Consider the following 21,928-nt stretch of genomic DNA (forward strand, 5'->3'; position numbering starts at 1 on the left):
TATGGTGAAAAACTGATGAAAAGGCTAGTATTTTGCTGCTCATTTTGTTGTTGCGTTAGAGAAATCATAGGCAGCAATTAAATAAATTCTTTATAAGCCTTCATTTAGCAGAAACATGCCTCTAAGACCATAACTATGATACTTCATAGTGGCTTACAAAGTTTGGTTAAATGAAATATTTGAGTGCATTCAATATTAAACCAGGTCAAGAATTTAAAACCAGCACATTTCAGAGGCAGCATGGTAGGCAGGGAGGTGATGGTGCCCCTGTACTCGGCACTGGTGAGGCCGCACCTCGAGTGCTGTGTTCAGTTTTGGGCCCCTCCCTACAAGAAGGACATGGAGGTGCTGGAGCGTGTCCAGAGAAGGGCAACGAAGCTGGTGAAGGGTCTGGAGCACAAGTCTTATGGGGAGCAGCTGAGGGAGCTGGGGTTGTTTAGCCTGGGGAAGAGGAGGTTGAGGGGAGACCTTATTGCTCTCCACAACTACCTGCAAGGAGGCTGTAGCGAGGTGGGGGTCGGTCTCTTCTCCCAAGTAACAAGGGATAGGATGGGAGGAAATGGCCTCAAGCTGCGCCAGGGGAGGTTTAGGTTGGATGTTAGGAAAAAATTCTTCACCGAAAGGGTGGTCAGGCACTCGACCAGGCTGCCCAGGGAAGTGGTTGAGTCCCCATCCTTGGAGGTATTTAAAAGACAGGTAGATGTGGTGCTTAGGGACATGGTTTAGTGGTGGACTTGGCAGTGATAAGTTAATGGTTGGACTCAACGATCTTAAGGGTCTTTTCCAACTTTAACGATTCTATGATTCTGTGATTCTATGATTCATTTCCACTGCTAGATTCAGCGTCTGTAGGGGAATCCTGTTACTGATCCTTAAGTGCCTAAGGCACAAATGGTTTTGGAAACATGAGAACATGTTAAGTTGGCTCTAACAATAAGGTATAATTGTCCCTCAAGTGCAGAAGCAATATTTGCCATAACTTGAGGTTGTCTAAGTCTGTCTCTTAATGCCTTGCCCTTTAAATTGAGATACATTTTTGACCAAATGATAGATAATATTAAATTCTCTATTGGTTTATTTGTGTTATCTTCAAAAGACAGATGATGCTCACTGCAGCATAAATGTGAGTACATATCTAAGCGGTTGATGTAGCATGCATGAAGGAAAATTCGTGATGCCTGTAAGGCCTAACCAGTTGCTCTAAAGGTTTATCGGTGCTTGATGATGTTCCTCCAAAGTCTGAAACAGTCTTGCATGGATTTGGGGGAAAAAAAACAGAGCAAATTACTGTAAAATTATTCACTCCAAGTACTGAGTTGTTGGAATAACTGATGTTGTGGAAATAATCAATTAATTGCTATATTAGCTACAGGAGTAGTTAATGAATCATTAACCTCTGTCACAATACTTTCCATGATATTTGTACTTGTATGCTAATTTAAAAAAGTGTGCATTTTTATTTTTATATTGTGGAGGGGAACACCTGGAAAAAATCACGGCCCATCCTCGCCCTTGTACATCACCGTAACAACCAGCGCTGTTGCAAGATCAGGTTTTGATGCGATGCATGTTTAGGAATGAAGTCAAGTATGCCCTGCAAACGCTGGAGCCCCTTTGAAAATGGTAGCAAAAGCTGGTTTGAAAGAAGCGGGTGGTTTCAGGCCTGCACGAAGCTGGTCTGGAAAGAAAATGAGGTTGACATTTGTTGTCTCTGTGCTTTGCCAGATGGAGGAGCATAACTCCCCCAAGGCTTTCTCTGTGACCTTTGATAACGTCAGAAGTGAAATGAATGAATCTGCGTGATTTGCGCTAAAGCTTTGCTATATGTAGCTCGTCTTAGTTTTCTGAAATTGAACTTATCAAACAAGGCAGTACACATCTTTCACATTACTTTTTCTTTCTACAGTATGTGTTAATGTATGATGAAATGCTTTTCACAGAAAGCTTCTTACCTGGGCTTTTCCCCTGGTGGAGATGGGAGAGGGGAAAAAAAAAGTACACAACAGATGCTGGTCACAGTATTTTTGCGCTGCTGGATGATGCTGAGGTGCCTCCATGTCAAGTACAGTACTGGGCTCATAAAATGCAGTATAACGTGCGGGGGGTCAGAATGGGTACGCGTTGGTTTGGTGAACGTCTGCTCCGGGCGGTTGTGCTATGGGAAAGCTTGTGCTAAGGGTGGGTTCGGGATGTTTTGGAAGCAAAGATTTTTCACTTGCTTCAATGGGATGTTTAAATCCTAAAGCCTGTGTTAAAGGGAAAGAAGCAACAACGATTAGCTTATCTATGTAAAATAATGACAGAAGCTTCAAATCTGAGGTAGGTCATAAAAATACGCTCTATAGGAAGCTCCTGCCAATTTCTTCCTAACCTACAGTAAATTGGATCCGAGCTATGGTGTGTGTAAGTCTCTTCAGGCTGTAACTAGCGCAGAGCAAGTGTGCTGACCAAAAACCTTGGAGCATATTTCTTAGTCTTTATGCCTATTCACTTTCTAACTTGCCCGCATAGACCAGTTGATCTTGTGTTTGCGCGATTCCCTCCCCTTCCTTCCCCCGAGTCCATAATTCTGTACTTCCAGGAATCCCTGCACATAACTTGCTGAAAACTGTCTCTCTGGAAGGACCGGTAAGAGGGTCAGGCTTAGGTTAACCTTTAGCTGTTAATTTTCATTGTGTGGAAGAGACCTATTGTGTTCCCGTGTTCTGGAAAGCCGCTTCCATCTGAGCCAGTCCTGCCTAGGCAGCTCTTGCTTTGTCCTTCCTTTTAAAGCTTCATTTCATCTCTTTCAGCACGGTGGTCCAGCACTGAGTATCGGTTGCAATGAGAGCCAAATATTATCACTTAAAGGCTTTGTTTTGCTTAGAAGGGAGGCTGAGGGATTTCGTGGTGCTCTGTTTGGCGTGCTGGAGCTCAGCAGCTCCCGTGGTACCTGAAGTTGTCAGCTGCACACTCAGTGGAAACAAAGACTTTTAGCAATATCTATAAAGCTGTTTGCACTTCAAAGAGAACTGCTGAAAACTAGACCCGAAATGTCATTTCCATCTCTGAATAAACAGAGCGCGTGCCATCTGAAAGCCTCATAACCAGCTGGGCTCAGAAATAAAATGAGTTGGGAGCGCTGAGAGCTGTGTGCTGTGTCAGGACAAGGTCTGGCTGGGGGTTTGGGAGCAGGGAGTAAGGATAGCTTACAAAAACACCTTCTTGGCATCAGCTTAGTCTTAGTTTCATCTTCCTGAGGCTTCTTATATAGAAACGTAGATTAAGTGCTACTCTCACATGGGTCAGCTCTGTTCATCTGCCCAAACACTGCTATGTCACAAGAATTGTTTGCCTTTTGTACGGACAACTCTTCCCTTCTGAATTCCCTTAATATGCACAGGTAAAGTACTGTGATAGATAGAGACAGATATATATATATATATATATATATGTATGTATATATATCAGTTCTTGGTTCTTGCCCAGGAACAGCGCTGGGGGCACTGTTAGCAATAGCATGGTGCTGCTGCCGTTGGACCGCTGAAATTCCTGGAAAGTTTTATTTTTAGTTCTTCCTAGTTGTAAAAACCCAGTCAGCCCAGCGTGTCTGTTAATGGCATCGCTGGCGTGGGAGGAGCAGAACTGCCTCGTAGGAGCTGCATGACCAAAGCATTTGTATACCACAAGGCAGGGGCTAGGCCTTCTGTGGAGCGAGGAAGCGGGACGGGGTGCCGGTACGGAGCTGGCTTCAAACAACGTGCAGGTGGGTTTAGGCCTAGTCCTGGTTCTTACACCTTCCCCTTGTAGCTCGCAGGCCATCATTCAAATTCTGCCCTAATTTCCACGAAAGTCCAAATACCTCTGTATTGAACTCCCCTACCTTGCAATATTTAAAAATGGGTATAATGCAATGTGAAAAAAGCCCAGGCAAAAGCTACCAATTCCCATTTAATACCTGCAGCTCTTCCAGGTAGTAATGCTGGAAGGTGTTATTTTCCAGCTACAAGGTTTTGCAGGCTGCTAAAAGCATAGCACGGTCTAGACCTTTCATAGCCACCTCTGCACACAGCGATTTAATCCAAAACGTTACATTGACCATTTGAAATACACACCTTGTGCCTCTGCCATGAGAAATACAGCACAGTGGCAAGTGATTCAAAGCACCTCTCTCCAAAGAAGCGCATTGAGGAAATTAAGGGAGAAGTAGTGAATTCCAACAGGGGGAAAAAAAAAAATCATGTGCAGGCTGCATCTCACCTGATGGCTAATAACATTTTCTGTACCTGTAGTAATGACCTTAACCTGGTTTGCAGCAATGATTTGTCATGCACTGAGCTGCATTCTTAAATCCTTGGTTTGCCCATGGGGCTGAGTAGTTTGTGTGGTGCTCTAGTCATCCGCTGATAGACAAATTATTCCTCTGGCAGGTAGTCACCCCAGCCCTTCCTGCGGGCGTGGGCATATAATTGGTGGTGTACCCCCGAAATGGGAAGCGTTACACTGACTAAGATACGGAGACAGGCAGGAGTGTCACTGAGGTTTCCTTTCTGGCAGAGCCATGGATGTGTTTATCAAAAACAGAGTTAATTTGGCCTAGCTCTTCTCGTTGTGGTGGCGAGTTACTTAATAGTACAAAAATGTAGAGCAAGCAGGAACAGGAAGGGCCAGGCAGGCGAGCGCTTGAGCCGCACTGATTAATGCCCCGACTTCGGTGAGCGTGGGAAGCGCTGCACCCAAATAAAGTTACAGATAAGGACTGGGCAATTTGCAGCGGGTTCCAGCAGGCGACCGTTTTGAAAACAAACTTAGAGAGAAATGTGGATACTTCAGGATGAACTGATGCAGATGGGAAACGTAATGGTGATGTTAAGTATAATTGTTTAAAAACTCTGCAAATGTTTCAACAGTGTGCATATTAAGCAATACCCACCCGGTGGCTGCAGCTGGCTGTTTCCCGACAGGGCTCCCTGGCAAGGCTCGCTGTTGCCAAAGGAGAAGGAGTTTCAGCAGAGGCTGGACTCTGCAGGGAGCACCCGGGGGGCAAATCCCAGAGCCTGCTTGAGTCTTTTTTGCAACAGCAATTTCAAGTTGCATGTCGGCTGTAATTAAGACATACCCTTGTTGCAACAGTGTTGCAGCACGGGGAAGGTGGGTTTGAGCCCGAAGCGGTGGGCTCGCCAAGCCACACTTGTCACAGGCCTGCTGCGTGCTGCTGTGACTCAGTTTCCTGCAGTGGAGGCCCACGGCTGGGATGTCAGGCTGACATCTCGCCCCTCGAGCGGCAGCGGTAGCAGCGTTCAGCGCTTTTCCAGCCTGCTGATTTTGCACGCGGCTGCCCAGGGTCGCGCGGGCAAGGCGGAAAGCTGGAGAAGTTGGCTGGTGGGCTGCAGCGTGCTGCGACGCTGGAAAGGTCGGAGCAGGCAAGGAAACAGCTTGAAACCCGGGTTCATTTTGTAACGGTTGAGGCTGTTGGGAGAGTAACCCTGGGCTTCAGGTGCCTTAGCGTTGACTTGAGGCACCGGAGAGGGGCGAGGCTGGCAGAGCCCAGGGGTGCACTTCGAGGATGCTGTTGCAGCCCCGAGCCCCTTTCAGAGGGTAAGGAGGGTCTCGGCGCCGGCTGCTCACGACACCCCCGTCCTTCCCGGCGGGGAGCGGAGGGCTGCGCCCCCGGGCCGGGCCGGGCCCGCCCTCCGCCGGGGTGGAGCCGCCGGCGGCGCGGCGGGCCCGGAGCGAGGATGCTGCTGCTGCCGCTGCTGCCGCTGCTGCTGCCGCTGCTGCCGGCGGCGGGGCGGCCGGCGGCGGTGCTGCGGCTGGAGCTGCGGGGCAGCCCCCGCGGGGAGGTGAGCCCCGCTTTCCTCTCCCTCACCCTGGACGCCAGCCTGGCCCGGGACCCGCGCTATGTCGCCTTGCTCAGGTGAGCCCCCCTCCCTCCCCTTGGGGCAAAGGAACGAAGGGGAGGGAGGGGGTCCCCGGCAGGCAGAGAGAGGTCGGCAGCCGCGGGGAGGGGAGCCCGGGCATCCCGGCGGGGAGCCGGCACAGGCGCTGCTGCCCGGCGTGCCCCGGAGGGCAGGGCAGGGCAGGGCAGGGGGGCGAGCTGGGGGGGAGGCGGAGAACCCCTCCCTGGAGGCTGCCGCATCCCCGCTGCTCCGGGATTCGCCGGTTTCATCCTCCCGGGGCAGCGCGGCGGCACCTGCCCAGGGGCGAGCTGCGCCCTTCCGCTTGCGCCCGGGGGGCGAGCGGCGGGGCCGGGGCCGGGGCCGCGGCCGGGGCCGGGTGGTGCTCGCTGGGAGCAGCGCGGGGGCGAAGGTGGGAGGGGAGCTGCTTTGCGAGCAGAAAAAAAGGAGAAGGAAACTGCCGAGCAGAGGGGCTGCGTGTGGCGGGGCTGGGGGCTGCCAGCCCTGCCGCTCCGCGAGGTCGAAGTCATGCGAGTCCTCGGGCAGCTCTGCAGAAGTTTGCCCGGGCACTGCCAACATAAAGTCAAATAAATGCTGAGGAAGGTCTGTCACTGTCAAAGCTGAAACGAGAGATCCTAGAAATGAAGCCTTTTTTCCCCCTTGGGTAACGCTGAACAACTCTGGACTGCTGAGTGATGGTGTTCCCTGCCTCTTCTTTTGGCTCTGACACCTCTCTTGCCTTTTCTTCCCTGCTTTTGCTCTATTGTTTTGTACTTTATTCCTTTTGATTCTACCTTTTTTGGAAACACTCTTACTTCTGATCCTATTTTTCGGCCCCACAGTATTTCTCCAGTCCTGATTTTCCTCCTTCCCACCACTTTCATCTTTTCCTCCACACCAGGGTGGGGAGAAAGGTGACACCAGCTTTACTGGAAAGCGCTGAGGTCTCCAACCTCCCGCCCCAACTGCACACCTTGGGGTTCAGGCCGGGGCCGGCCCCGCTGCCACGAGGAGCGGGAAGTACTTGGTGGCCTCTAATCTGCTTGTGTGTCACCACCGAGCAGATAGTGCTTGCGCACCCGGCGTCCCCCGATGCCTCGTGGTTTCCCCCGGCGAAGGCCGGCTGTCGGCGCTGCACATCCTGTGCAGGGTGTACGTACGTTGCGGAGGCAGAGCTTACGTTCTTTTATAAACCTGCTTCATCAAAGCTAACGCTTGTCCCAGCGTGGACCCTTAATCTCTTGGACACAAAAGCGATTGCTTTGGCTGTCATTGATGGAAATTGGGACTTACGGTGTAAAGTCCGTTTTAGTTCCACCTTCTCATGGGACTTGTATGTTAGTTTTGTATGAACAAAGCCAAAAAATCTAGGGGAGAAGGATGCTTAGGACAAAAAAAATACCTGTTTTGAAGTATTGCCTTACTTTGCCTCCAGGATTTGACTCCCTGTCCATGAGCATGTTCCCTGGGGAGGGAGCATGTTCTCCCCCTCGCTGCCCCGCCGACGCTCTCCCGGCCCACTCGGCCAGCAGCGTCTCTGTTGCAGAGCGCAGAGGGCTGGGGCGCAGGCCCAGAGAAGGGTCAGGATTGCCCTGAGGCTACTGGGTAGCCCCAGGTCACCTCCTGCAGAGCATCCCTCTGAGCACGTGCTATGGTCAGCCTCTACGCAGAAGCCATAGTCCGCATGAATACAGTGTTTCTTCTGTTTCTTGATGCCCCTTCCTTCAGCAACCCCAAACTGCGTGCCCTGGCAACGGCCCTGTCCCCAGGCTTCCTGCGGTTCGGTGGCACCGAGACAGATTTTCTCATCTTTGATCCCAACAAGGATTCAACTTCGGAAGAAAAAATCCTCTGGGAACTTCAGGCCCAGCAAGGTAAAACGGGCATCAATGTGGTAGACTCGAAACCAGCCTGGGTTTGGGGAGTGGCTTTGATGCAGGCTGGGGATGCCACAAGGGCACGGCGGCAGCGCTGGGGGTCCTCCACAGGGTCAGCATTGCTCTCCTCCATGGAGAGGAGATCCGTGGACCTTCAGCACGGTCTGTGGGAGGAGCTGTGCCAGCCGTGGGAAAGAGCAAGGAAGAGCGCAGGGGACCTCATGTGCACCCCAGCGTCTGCTAGGACTCTCCCTTTGCCACCCTGGGCTCCCCGCAGCAGCCTTGGGAGCCCCCCCGCCCCTGGGAGGCAGTCAAGGTCCGCTCAAAAGTTGTGGTTTCATTATGAAAATTAAGTAACAGATGGAAGAAATAACCTGATGAGAACAGAGCGTCTGTTTTCTCTATCTTGGCCAAAGCCAGAGCTTTGGGGGCGCAGCCTTGCCCTCCTATCACTTCGATAGGGCAAGTGCAAACCCCCTGGACCACTGCCAGCTGCTTGAGCCTGGTCCTGGTGCGCGAGGTTTCTCACTGCATTAAAGTCCATTTCCTCTTTAAACTTAGCAAAAGCACATAAACCCTTCTAGAGGTGTTTCAGATGAAAATACTCCTGCCTGTTCCTGTGGTAGATAGCACAACAGCGCAATCGTATGTCGCTGTACAACCAGTGATGCTCCGTTTTGAAGTCAAGCAGTACTTTTCCCCCTGTACCGCTTTGCGGCCGCCTCCTCTCTGGGCAAGTGTGACTCCGGCTCGTGCCATCCTCTCTGGTTATGGCTTGTTCCTGGTTTGCATGCCAAGAAAGAACACGAGCTTTGAAGAAAAAGCGTCTTATGACTCCTGCCGGCGTTGCCGTTGGAGCCGCGCAGGGCAGTCGGCGCTTCCCCCTGCACAAGACGGGCAGCGCAGGAAGCGTTGCCCTGTATCTGCCCACAGCAAGGCCAGCCATGCACCCCGTCACACCGCTGCACGCTGGGGTGGCTTATCTGCTCCCCAGGCACCGCAGCCCACGCTTTGTCAGCGTGCTGGAATGAAGGTTTCCGGATGGTGCTCCAGCTAAAATAGTTTATTGGGGTGTGACTGCCATGATACCAGCCTCCAGAAATACAGCTCAGTCTTCCCCCACTCCCCCATCTCCATCACCTTAAACTGGGAAATGTATATTGTATATATAATACATATTTATGTGTCAAGCCAGCCCTCTTTCTTCTATGTGGCTAGCGTTGTGAAAGTAGGGGTGCATTTCATAGAGGTGCACGACTGGCTCTCAGCCCAGCACCAAGCAGTCGTGCTTCCTCCTGGGGGATGCAGCCCTTTGCGTACTGGACCCTGGCCGTGAGGATGAGGACTTAATTGCTATCATCCTTCTTCTGCCCTACAGAGGCTTGTGGCTCAAGGCCTGCATTTGCTGCTGTTGAGAACCTACTGCTGGCCCAGTGGCCCAGCCAGGAGAAGCTGATTCTTGCAGAGCATAACTGGAAAAAGCACAAAAACACCACCATTACAAGTAAGACTTCAATGGATTTTTCTGCTAGGGTTTATAACCAGGGGCCTGCAAATCTCTGCCCTGTGGTAAAAGGGTCGTAGTCTGTTAGGAGCTGAAACCACTGAAAAGGAATATTTTTCTAAGTGGGTGAAATGTTTCTAAGAAATCTTTTTCCACTGTCTGCCACCTCGTATTTAATAATATTCAGTTGCTGCAGGGGTGGGGAGGATCTCGGCGCCTTGCAGGATGGTATGTAGTAAGGTCTGGGCTCTTTTGTCCGGCTGGGAGAGCTTGGCACATCTGCAGCACCAGGCTAAATAAATACAGGCAGTAAAGATTGTTGCTTGGCTGGAGCTCAACTAGCACGCCGTAACCTTGAGATAAACATCCCCCCTTTCTCCGCCGCGCAGGAAATACGCTGGATATTCTCTACAGCTTTGCAAACTGCTCAGGGTTTCACCTGATCTTTGGGCTCAACGCCTTGCTGCGGAAAGATGGCTTGCAGTGGGACAGCTCGAACGCCCGGGCGCTGCTGGACTACTGCGCCTCGCAGAGGTACAACATCTCCTGGGAGCTTGGGAACGGTAAGTGCAAAGCCTGCTTGTGGGCCAGGCCAGCGGTCACCTGGAAAGGTACCGCCACAGGGTATGGGCTGGTAATTTTGGATGGTTTGGATGACGGCTGATGAAGGCAAGGTGATGTTTTCTTGGGAAACATTAAGGTCTTAATTTGCAAGGAGGGATTTCACAGAAGGCCCAACGAATGAGCAAATTGAGGTGATTTTGCTGCTCCTGCCAAGGCTCTGAGATGAGGTAAGCGGTGCCCCGTGAGGTGCAGGGTGTCACCTATGGCGACTGGCTGGGACAGAGTGCTGGAGAGCAGCACGCTGCGTCACCCGGGCTTTCGGCTTCATGCTCATCGCCTTCAAATATCTCAGCCATGCCGTGCCAGATCACGTGAAGCCATAGGGGATTGGAACTCCCCATGTGGAAAGAGCTGCCCTATTTTGTGCCCCGAAACTAGAGCGGGGTGCTGATGTGCACATGTCTTCCCCAGAGCCCAATAGCTTCCGGAAGAAATCTGGCATCTACATCGACGGCTTCCAGCTGGGGCAAGATTTTATTCACTTACGCCACCTTCTGAGTGACTATACCCTCTACCGGCACGCGATGCTCTGTGGTCCCGACGTCGGGCAGCCCCGAAAGCACACACAGAGACTGCTGAGGAGGTAAGGGGGGGCGGTGGGGCCCTGGCAGCACCCCGGGGCGGGCAGGTGTGGACAGCAGTGGCTCATCTGCACCCAGATGCTGGGGGCATGAGGAGGCATCTGGGCAGGGTTTTAAGGATTTTCTGCTCCAAATCAATAGTAAGGATGTGCAAATGGATACATCCAGTCTATTTGAGAATAAATTTCCTGCATTTTTCCTTAAATTAGAAACATGGAATTTTTTTTTCCTTGACTGGGGATGACTGAAATCTTACCTGCAATGCATGAGCTCAAGGCTTAAATACTCAGTCAGCTGAAACTAAGACGCTAGCAGTACTTTAGTGATCTGCACATCTTTCAATTGAGCACTGGCTCTAGTGCTGCATCAACAAGGGCTTTTCCCCCTAGAAATCTCTGCGTGTTACACAAGCATTAATTCATCCTCCCAGCAACCTGCTGAGGCAGCCGGGCTGCCCAAAGCCTGTTTAAAAGCCATTGCAAGTGTGGCCCCAAAGCAGTTCACCATCACTACCAGCAGCTGGGGGGAGAAGGGAGGGCTGTGCGTGGCAGCTTGCTCGTGGGGGGCCACGACCCATCACCGTTACCCGCTAACCCCCCCGCTCTCCCCTGCGTCCCCTCTGGTTGCAGCTTCCTGAAATCGGGAGGGAAGGTGATCGACTCTGTCACGTGGCACCAGTAAGTACCGCTCGGATACCATCATCCCTCTGCTTATCACCTGTTTTTTTTATAAAATGTCAATTTGAACATCTCAGCAGGAAGGAGGGGGTGAAATAGCCCTTTCAGCTGTTCCTTGGGTGCCTCTCTGCAAGCTCCCTTGCTCAGAATAAGAGATGAATTGAGGGAGCGCTTTACAGAAATGCAGCAATTCTCCAAAGAGGCTACTTGGTGCAGAGACCCAAAAGCAGTAGAGGGGGTTTGTAACGTAGCACAGGAGCAGGGAATGCAATGTGTGCAAGACGGTCATTTTGCTTGCTAAATATGTGCACTGAGAAAAACAGAAGTGGGATGTGGAGAAAAAGATGGCACAGCAGCTTTATTTCTTAGAACAGCATGAGGGGGTAGGTCACGGCTCTCCCCCACACGAGGAGCGTTTCTGCAGCAGCTGAGCCTTTTTGCGTATGCCGTGTTTCAACATGTACCAAAAGCTGGTGAGATCTGAGCAGCAGTCACAGTTGCCTCAAAGCTCCAACTTGCCAACCCTTGCAGATAAAATGCACTTTCCCATGGGAAGAAGGGGATGTCGTATAAAAGGAAAAGAAGGTAGCTCAGACTTACGCGTCAGAGGTGCCTCTGCTGAACTTCTGCAAGAGCAGAAGGTTTTTAACATAAGGTTTTGAACAACCTGTGGGTGGCTGGGCTTTGAAACGGAGTCAGTAGCCCTGACATCAGTGCTCTCCTTGGCATTAGAAAGGCTGAATCTGCTTGAGTGAATGCTTTGTTCCCTAAAAGCAAATTCATGGAGTCACTGATGACCCTGCTGGCAAATGCACCCAACTCCTTCTAAAAAATGCAGCAGAAGCCTTGTTAGCTGATGCGTTACATGCCGCCTTTTTAATCTGCTTATGTGTCTGATATAAACAAAAAGCCCTGCAGGTCTGGCTGGCCCTTACCCATAGCAAAGTGCTAGCAGCTTCTTCTGCTCCCTTAAGTTTGCTCTCCAAGTCAGCGTAGGCTGTGCGTGGGTGACGCCTTCGGATCCACCTGCAGTGCAAACAGCACCAACACAGTCGCAGCCCTTTGCTCTTGTGCCATGGCTTAGAGATGCAGTTTAGAAGTGCTCAGGCAGGCAGTGGGGTAAGCTGGCCCCAGGGCTCCTGCCATGAACTCCACATGTTTGAAAGCAATTTCCATGTGAAGGTGGTTTTCTTTCGAGAGTCGAACGCAGCACGGTGACACGCAGCAGTCAGGTAACAGTAGGGAAAGATGCACATGCTTATATTATATATATGTATACATATATGACTTATCTATGTATTTTGAGCTGCTAGCAACGCATAAACATGTCCTCTCCCCTTCCTGGGCTGGTCTTGCTCTGTGGCTGCCTTTGCTTTAAATGGGCATGCATTATTTTCTTTACTAATTTAGGATTATTGGGTTTTAGCTTCCTCTTGTGGCTGGAAGACTTCAGCTACTTCTGGTAGGACTGAGTGATAGCGTGATGAAATGCAAAAACCACAGGGATCCTAATTTCCCGTTCTTTATTCAGACAAACCAGATATAAAAGCTCTTCTGCTCATGGTGGAGGGCAACCTTCCCCCCGTAGGGATCCTGTTGCCCTCCAGATGGCCAAAATACTTCAACAGAGGGACAGAAGCTGGGATCTGATATTTTTAATATATAACTTGATACAGTAAAGCAAGTAATCACATAGGAGTGTCAGACTCCTCAGCAAGAGAAGATTTACAGAAGCTGGCTCTTACTCAGTGATGTTTTCCTTGTTCTAAATGAGTAGATGCAAAAAAACCCTACTACTTCTGTGGCTCAAAATTTCTGTGATATCCTGCCTCCATTGAGGTAATTATACCTGATAGTCCCTTAAATGCAAACAACATACCTATGTATTTGGAAAACAAAACAAAAAAAAGAACCGGACAGAAAAATAGTCCTGTTGATAAACGTATCAAGTAACTGAGTACTTCTGGTGGTGTTTCATACCAGTGGTGGTATTTTTCCTTAATTTTGGCTGTGTTTTTTTTTTTTTTTTTCCCATTTCCAGTTACTATGTGAACGGACGTAGTGCAACGAGGGAGGATTTCTTGAGCCCTGAAGTGCTGGATAGCTTTGCCACAGCTGTGCACAAAGTCCTGGAGGTGCTTTGTCCTGTTCAATCATTCCCATGTTCAGTTTCCAGAGGATTACCAGAAAATCTAGAATAAAGTACAATTTGTCACTAGCAATAAACAGGGATCCTCAGAGCTTGGGTGCTGCTGTCATCATAAATTAAAAAAAAAAAAAAAATAACAATACAAATAATAAATGAGCTCCAATAGTTTGCCACGCAGCAAGCATAGTGCCAGATACATCACAAACCTACAACATTCTCATTTGTCAATGTAGTCATTATTCGGGGGTGTAATTTATGGTCATACCCCCCTGCCCTGGCCCCGATTTCTTTGTATTTTGAGATCCTGAGAACAATATGACTTAGAGTATACCACTACTCAGCACGAGAAGACTTACAGGACCTGGCTTTTAGCGATGTTTGCCTCATTCTACATGCGTAGATGTGATTTTCTGGAGAAGGGGAAAGTAAATCTGCTCTCGTCCTTTTGATCAAAATTTCTGTGACATCCTGCCTCGGCTGGTGTTATCCCTTAAATGCAAACATCGTATGTAGGCGTTTGGCTAAAGCACAAAATTTTGATTGCCCGTTATTTCAGTAGCCAAAAAACTTAACTGTTGTCTCTTTCTCTTCTTCCCTATGCCACACCGGCCAGATTGTTGGTGGGACTGTGCCCAACAAGAAGGTCTGGCTAGGAGAGACGAGCTCTGCCTACGGAGGGGGAGCTCCCAGGCTGTCCAACACTTATGTTGCTGGCTTTATGTGAGTACCATGTCACGGGTGTGGGGAAATTACGCGTTTTACCATCTGAAGGGGGTTGCGTACGTGCCCGGCGGGAGGAATGTCTCCTCAGGCTTCCTGGGGAGCACAGGCAATGGGGGGCGTTGAGGATCGTAACCCTCCCACCGCTCCCTGTGTGCTTCCCCCGTGCCTGAAGTTCAATGTAGGCCCAGGTAATAGCAGATTCCTATGGGAAATGGAGGATGAGAAGTGTGAGAATGTTGTATTTCTGCTCTCGAACCTGCAATGCTAACTCTGTCCTTTTATGAGGACAGAAAGTCATTCACAAGATAGGTATTCTTTTCTAATGTCATCCTTCGACCCCTGTGAAATAACTAACCAAAGGGAAATTCAGTCATGAAAATAATTTTCTCCAAGGACTTCAGTTGTAGCATTTTGTTCAAACAAAAGAATTCAGACTTTTCTTAGCACTTTGATCAGTTTGTAGATTCAGGGAGATAAAATTGCATGGGAATGTGTGGTTCACACTTTGAAAATTAACCAAAACCATGGTTGCAATGTATTTTTTTCCCTCCTATAAGGCATGATAATCTTTTTGTCAGGGCCTGGTGGGTCAGCAAGTGAAAGCCTGGTAATGGCAGGCAACCTTGGCGTTGGCGTGATGATTTCTCTCAGCCTTCAGGCCCTTGGCCAGTTCAGGAGCATCCGCTACCACTCCTAGTTTCCACCACCTGCAAACAGGGGAGTGGAGCAACTGTACCCACCAACTTGGACCGCCAGAGGTGGTCTGAAATTATTTTTTAAGGTAATCAATGCAAGACTTGAATTGAAATTAGTTGTGTGATTTTAAGGAAGTCAGCATCATGCCCTAATTTTTGCTTTCCTACTTCCCAAGCTGGTTGGAGAGGGGCAACGGTGTACAGTTGAGGTCAGCAATCTCATCTGCATGTTGTTTGCCTAATTTTTTGGCAGGTGGTTGGACAAACTCGGGCTTTCAGCCAGGCAGGGCATTGATGTGGTGATGAGACAGGTTTTCTTCGGGGCAGGGACCTATCACTTGGTGGATGCCAACTTTGAGCCTTTGCCGGTATGTATGTGACCCTGCTAACGCCATCTGAATGCTGCGTGTATTTCCGCACAGGCAACACTGGATGGGGAGATACAAGTCAGCTATTTTAACAACGCAAGACAGCAACAGATTTTGTAGGATAGCCGCAGTTATCCTTGCACCTAAAGTTAGCTCATGTTTCATTATGGGTTCATGTGTTATATAGAGAGATACAAGATATTTACTGCAACTGCAGGGACGCAGCTAGTCTTCAGCACAGCAGAGACTGATTTCTGGGACATGATGCTCTGGTTTGTATGCAGACACTTCTGGAGTTCACAAGGCTTTCCTGGATGGACTGTTTTGGTTTGAGTACTCCTCAGCTGAGTGATGAGTAGCTTTTAAACAGAAGTGATACCAGGTATTATAATAAACTCTATCCCAAGTGAAAACCAAACCGACATGAAGTCAAGACTCAAGCACTTCTTAGGTCATGAGCGTATTTAGCCTTCAGTAGTGGCTGAAGGATAATTAAACGAAAAGGTGCATTTAGTATCATTGGATTTATGAGGAAATAACATTCTGCTGTGATGAAACATTATTTGAGCTATACGTTGTTCTTGCATGTACAGAATGTTTCTTTGTGCTAGTAGCACTTACCTGAGGGTGAGAGGATAGTGTCTTTCTTTTTAGCTTTCCTCTCATTTTTCTGCTTCCAAGTTGTGATTTTCACAGGCTCATAGAGACCATCTGAGAGGAAACCCAGCATACGGGGTTTTTCTGTCTTGCCTGTTCAGCTGGTCCCTATGCCAGGGACTGTGTTGTTAGGCTTGTTGCTTTGGGCTTTTTATTCCCTTGTTGAAAATAGATTTAATTTGGACTGAAAGGATATGATTGTTCCTCACCTACAGGCAGTACAGATGCTAATCAAGCAAATAATGCTTTAGAGCTGGGGAAATCCAAACCCAGGTCCGTCAGTTTTAGTTAGCATGGAAATGAAGAAGCACAGCAGTGTCAGAAGGCTGCACCTCCTTGCAGAGGGGCTGAGCATGCAGGCCAGTACGAAAAGTCACTTCCCCAGGCTCGAGGTGAGTCAGGAGAGAAACACGATAGTTTTCTTTCTAGGAAAACCTCAAAGACAGACAGACAAACAGACAGATGAGCTGGGAGGAGCTCTCTGAAACCTGCCAGCTGGAGTACGTCCTCCCTGGGGCTGTGCTCAAAGAAGCAATGCTGCAAAATGCAGCCTGCCTGTGGCCTCCTAGTCCCAAAACATATCTGCGCAGACCCTGCGCTCTCTTTGGTACGGTCACGGACTTCATCGAGGAAAAGTAGCAGTCAAGATGCAAGAAAAAGAAGACCTGGAAAAAATGACTCTGCACTAGGCATCACACTGCTCTTGGGCGTTGTCCTGGGGTGTCAGAGGATTTACTCTTGACTGGTGTTCAGAAATTAATCCTGAGACCTGTTCAAAAGCACAATGTTAGTGAAAGGCATCAAAGTTGTCGGGGGTCTTCTTCCCCAGCATTGGGCCTGTGGATTGGGCACGGGCTCTCCTGCAGGAAGGGCAGCTCAATCCCAGAGGGTTCAGTCCTGAGGTGCTCTGGACCCTGCAGAAGGGTGTTTCCAAAATGCAAAGTCTCTCCCCCACAGAAATAGCTCCGAGATTTGCATATGAAGGGGAAAAAGACTCTAAGATACCTTGTAAACACAGCTGTTCTGCAGCTTGAAGGCAGGGTTTTCTCTTTAGCTGTGCTGTTTGGGGGAATTTAAACAAATATGGTGAAAAACTTTTGGTAAAGCAAAAAGTTACGGAGGAAAAAACCCTGAAATTACCAGCAAAATAAATGTTACGTTAGGCACCGTGTGGAGTTCCTGGCATGTACACAAGTGCTTACGTGTGTTTTTGTTCCTCCCAGGACTACTGGCTCTCGCTGCTCTACAAGAAGCTGGTGGGTACCAAGGTGCTGCAGGTCGGCCTGGTGGGAGCCGACAAGAGGAAACTCCGTGTCTACCTCCACTGCACGAACGCCCTCCAGTAAGCTTCCAGAAAGGGCAAAATATCCCAGAAACTGAGCCCACAGCCACCCCCTGGCCAACAAAACCAATTTGGGACAGCGCAAGGATGCGCATTATTTCTGTGAAATCTCTTTCTCTCCTGATCCCCACCATCATCTTCTCTTGCCTTGCAGCCCAAAGTACAGAGAAGGGGATGTGACACTGTTTGCCTTAAACCTCTACAACGTTACCCAGCATTTGCAGCTACCGAGTTACTTGTCGAGCAAGCACGTGGATCAGTACCTCTTACTGCCTCATGGCAAAGAGAATATACTTTCCAGGTAAGCATGCAATTCCTCCTGTCTCTGTAGAAAGGATTTTGAGTAGAGTTAGATGGCCTCTAAAACCTCACCTTGTTCAATTTGCAAGGGGGGCAGGGGAAGAGGTTACCATTCAGTCATCTGGGTTTTTTTCAGTACGGTCTGACTTCTGTTAAATCAGGTCTCCTAAAATCAGGCTGCTGAAAGCTTGCTAAGGTACGAGGACACCTGTTTGACGTTAATCGGGAAGCTTTTTCCTAGCAGGCTTCAGGGCTCTGGACCAGCTGCTAAAGCCCTTTTTCTTTTGCACAAGCACAGGTATATCGCTTTCCCAAGTGCTGGCGCCTGTTTTACAGCAGTATGTTTAGGCTTTGTATGGTTTGTTTTGTTGTTACTGCCAATGCATTGGCACAGGAGGGATCTTCTCTGTGCGCATAGAAGATAGCTTAGTATTTGCAGGAGAGAAACAAATTAAAGTTTGCGCTTTTCAACGCCTACCCTGCTGTTAACCTCACTAGAAGCGTAAGAAACGTAGTTGCCAACTTGTTTGTGCTACGACTCTAAAGGAGTCCTTACAGAGGGAGTGCAGCAGATGCTCTGTGTGCGTGCACACATAAACCCTCAAGTTTAGTTTGGCTTTGGGCTGAGTTTATGTTTACACTCAGGTCCAGAGCTGTTTGTGCTTGATGGCAAACAGAGCACAGCTGCCCAAACAGTCTCTCTGTCCCTCTCCAGGTCTATTGAGCTGAATGGCCGTGTCCTACGGATGGTGGATGACAAAACGCTGCCAGAGCTTATCGAAAAACCCCTTGGTCCCGGCAGCGTACTCGGCCTTCCAGCCTTCTCTTACGGCTTTTATGTTATCAAAAATGCCAAAGCTATTGCTTGCATTTAAATGGTTAATACACGCGTGCAGGATAAGTGTAAGGCACTTGGCTAGTAGGGAAGTTTAATCCTAGAAATTCACGTTTCTACCATGAGATTTAATTCTGGCAAGGAATGCAAATGTGGTGGCACCGGTACAATCTGTGGGCTGGGGAAGGCATGAGGTCCCGCCGGGTAATTTGTACGTGAAAGATGCTCGTTAAGCCCCTGGGAGAATTATCCAGGTAGAGCAAGCCCAGGCAGGGGCTGGTTTTGCTCTCAGTCCAGCCTGGGTTGCACGGGGCCCTTCTCCACGCCACGCACGGAGCTGCATCAGCTTCTCACGCTGCGGCTGGGGCTCTGTCAGCTGGGAACTGCAACCTCCCCTCTCTTTTCTGCAAGCACAGCTCTTAAAGGTTCCTTCAAAAGCTTGCAGTTCCTTCAAAAGCTTGCCTTCAGAAAGGATGAGCAGGGTTTTTATTTTAGCTGTACAGCTGTGATTTTGCCTGCATCATGTGGGGAAGCCTGAGGTTGTGGTTGCTGAGTGCGTCTTGGGGTGGAAAGCATGGACGCACGAAGCAAACCGAGGTCGGGGTGCCTGCAGGGGAAAATGCCTTGCGGAGAAACGAGGTCCTTCACGGGATTTGGGGCAGCACCGCAGATTTTTCCCAAGCTAGGAGAGTTCAGTCACAAGATGGAGCTGTGGCCACGTGCTTTCCAAAGGCGAGTTATTTCTGCAGGGTGGTCTGCCTCTGCCCTCACACACTTCGTCCCCGGGAGGAAAGGAGAGGAGCCCACCAGCGCGCCGGCAAACCCTCCGTGGTCAGGGCGCTGCACGGCGAGGGCTCACGACTCCTCAGCCTTCACCACCCCGCAGGCGGTTCAGCTGGAAAGGATTTCCCTGAGCCTATCTGCAGGTGAAGCTCTGCTTTACGCTCCCTAACTCGCTCAGGTCTCTTCTGGTCTCGAGGAAATGGGAGAGTAAAGAGACTGAGCAAACCACCCACCCGTGGACCATCAGAGGGGCTTCAGTGGCCTTAGAGCACCCTGGGGACAAACCTGCCCGTCCAGGCTGACATCCCTCCCGCTGGGGAAACAGCCATTTTGGCCAGAAATCTGTGTCGGCGGTGGCTTTTCTCCCCAGCCCTGCCTCCCGATGCACACCCTGCCGCCGTTCGGTGTGCCTCTGGCAGGCCAGCTGCGGGGTAGCAAAATGCCTCTGAGAATACCTGTGATCTCCCACACAGGTTTATTTGCATCTGCTTTTTTTGAAGATATATAACCCATGCCACTGTCAACGCCTTACGATACTATGAGCACAGCAGAGGAAAACACCACCACACCACTCTATTTCCCTTTTTAAGCTTTAAAAGGACGCTACCAGCTACATGGGGTTTCACCACAGGGCAGGGGGGGAGGGGAGATTTTTTAATGAGAGGACTTTAAAAACAGATGTACTTTTGAAGCTGCGATGAAGAATTGCACAATAAAAAGGTTGTATTTAAGTTCAGTCTGTCAAAGGAGCATTTGCACCCACAGCGCAGATGCATTCTGTGAGGGGTTATGCATCGGGGCGTAATATAGATCAGAAATGAGAATAAGGAAGGCTGTTTATATTGTCCAAGTTCAATACAAGAAGTAAAGAGCATAAAATGGAGTGGAAAGTCTTATATATAGTCAGCATCATGTTAATATATTATTATAATAATGTAAGTTATAACTAAGACATCAAAGTTATCCTTTGCCTGGTAGCTTCTTTTTAGAACTTATTCTAACAGTTTTGTTTATTCCAATGCTTGTGACTTTTATACTTGAAGATTTTAATTAAAGTGATTTCTACCAGATTTTGGCAATCTTCCTGTTTTTTAAGACTCCTTTTTGGCATACTGATACTGCGAAACTCCCTATATTACTTTTGGTCATACATCATCGGCGCTTTGTATGATTCCCAGCGAGAGCACCCAAGTAAATAAAAATGCAAGAAATCATATCCAGGTTGGTGTGTTTCAGTTGTAGTTGACCACCAGTTCAGAAGCCCTCCACTCCCCCGTCTGACTCGGACACAATACATGGGCTGATGATCGACACGCAGGAACTACTAGGCGGGGTACAGGGGTGTCCAAGTGTGCAAATGACAGCTGCTGCTCTGGCTTCACCTCCCAGCCACGGCTCCTTCTCCGAGCACACGGCCTGGTTCTTCACATGGCGGGGTGGCGAGAGATTTTCAGCTCACGTAACCGCTTTCAACTTAAAAAGCTCTACACGCACCCAGGTGACTTCTCTTTACAAAGTGAGAGCTACTGTTAGCTTTGTACAAACAGGGCAGGAGGGAGAAGGAGCGTAGGAAACGAGATGCTGGATCCCAGCGCACCAAGAGAACCAGAGGCGAACATTGCCCTCGCAGGACCCATCTGCAGCAGCAACGCCTGCCCCACGGGCACCTTATCGCAAGGCTTTTTTCCTTTGTGAACGTTGTAAACCTCGGGGTCTTGACCTTGAACGTTTCTCTCTCTTCCCCTCCCTCTCTATACATGCGCTTATCTGAGACCAGGAACAATGATTCTCTCTCACATGCATTCCAATTTACTTTTACATTTTTGACTCTGGAGCTTGGATTACTCACCTTGGATTTACTGTAAATCAGTTTCTGGAAGGTGGAGTAAGTTGCATCATGAGACCTTTGTACAGGAGATCATTTAATGTATGTGAAAATAAGGAAACTGATAATCTTCTTAGAATCAGAGGCAATTTGACTGTCAACTCAGATTTGAGTCAAACAAGACAGTGGGGCCTTAATAGCTTTTGGTGATTTTTCAAAGTGTGAAATGTGTTATCCCCTAGATTTTTTTTTCAGTGAGGGGCCAGGCCACCTTAACAATGAATATAAATCTAGTAACGATAAGTTTGCTTTTCTGCTTTACTTTCATGAGCTCCTTAAAAATTGTCTGCAGACGGTCCAGGGTTTTCTCACCACATCACAGATTAAAAAAAAAAAATGCTCACAGTGCCTGGGCAGGAGCAGCCACCTGGTGAAAACTGGAGTATTGGAGTTTCTTCGGACTCAGCTGCGGGCAGGCGTTGCCGAGACTCGCTCGCTGCCCTCCCAGGGTGCACTGTTCACACCTCGGGCACTGGTCTGTACCTGAATAAAGCCCACAATGACTGACCCTGTCACCGTGAAACAGAGCCAAGGTCACAAAGAAAAAATATTAGTTATGTTTCATTAGAGCCAAGCAACTGTTTCTTTCACAGTCCTGTGCAAATAGTTTTACTGCTGTGGAGTACTGCTCATTACAAAAGCAAATGGAAAAATGTGAAAGTCACTTCTCCATCACACTGGTTTTTTACTTCCAAAAAGTAGTCGTTTTGGGAAACTGAAGTTCAAAATGGTTTCCCTTGGTTTTTGCCAGTGTGTCGGCCGTTCAAGCTGAAGGAAGTGTGGAATGAGACAAAGTTATACACTACAGGGACACCGAGTTCTCCAAGGAATCTTTCAGCAGCAAATCTGTGGACATTTTACCACTGAAACGATGCCATGCAAGGCTAAGTTTTTACGGCTCTGTCAAAAGCTCCCCCCTCTCCCCGGTTTATGCAGTAACTCACATATTGGTGATGGTGGGAGAACTGAGTGAACGAGGGCAGAGATCCAAAGGCCATCCATGAAATCAGAAATGTTTATTAATTATAGTCTGGAAGGGTTTGGGAGATGAG

The 21,928-nt window shown here is 49.1% G+C and overlaps 1 protein-coding gene across 1 annotated transcript; it reads left to right on the forward strand.

The window, feature by feature from the left end:
- Positions 1-5,717: 5,717 nt before the first annotated feature.
- Positions 5,718-20,007, forward strand: HPSE (heparanase; the record flags this gene model as incomplete). Its single annotated transcript, XM_082315688.1, has 12 exons — positions 5,718-5,896; positions 7,605-7,750; positions 9,132-9,257; positions 9,647-9,820; positions 10,293-10,464; positions 11,092-11,139; positions 13,181-13,274; positions 13,902-14,008; positions 14,960-15,074; positions 16,955-17,073; positions 17,228-17,374; positions 18,089-20,007. 12 exons carry the CDS (start codon positions 5,718-5,720, stop codon positions 18,246-18,248), a joined length of 1,587 nt encoding a protein of 528 aa, XP_082171814.1. The 3' UTR covers positions 18,249-20,007.
- Positions 20,008-21,928: the final 1,921 nt, after the last annotated feature.

This window comes from Platalea leucorodia, assembly GCF_965183815.1.
Source record: "Platalea leucorodia genome assembly, chromosome: 6".
In the NCBI taxonomy this organism is placed as follows: Eukaryota; Metazoa; Chordata; class Aves; order Pelecaniformes; family Threskiornithidae; genus Platalea; species Platalea leucorodia.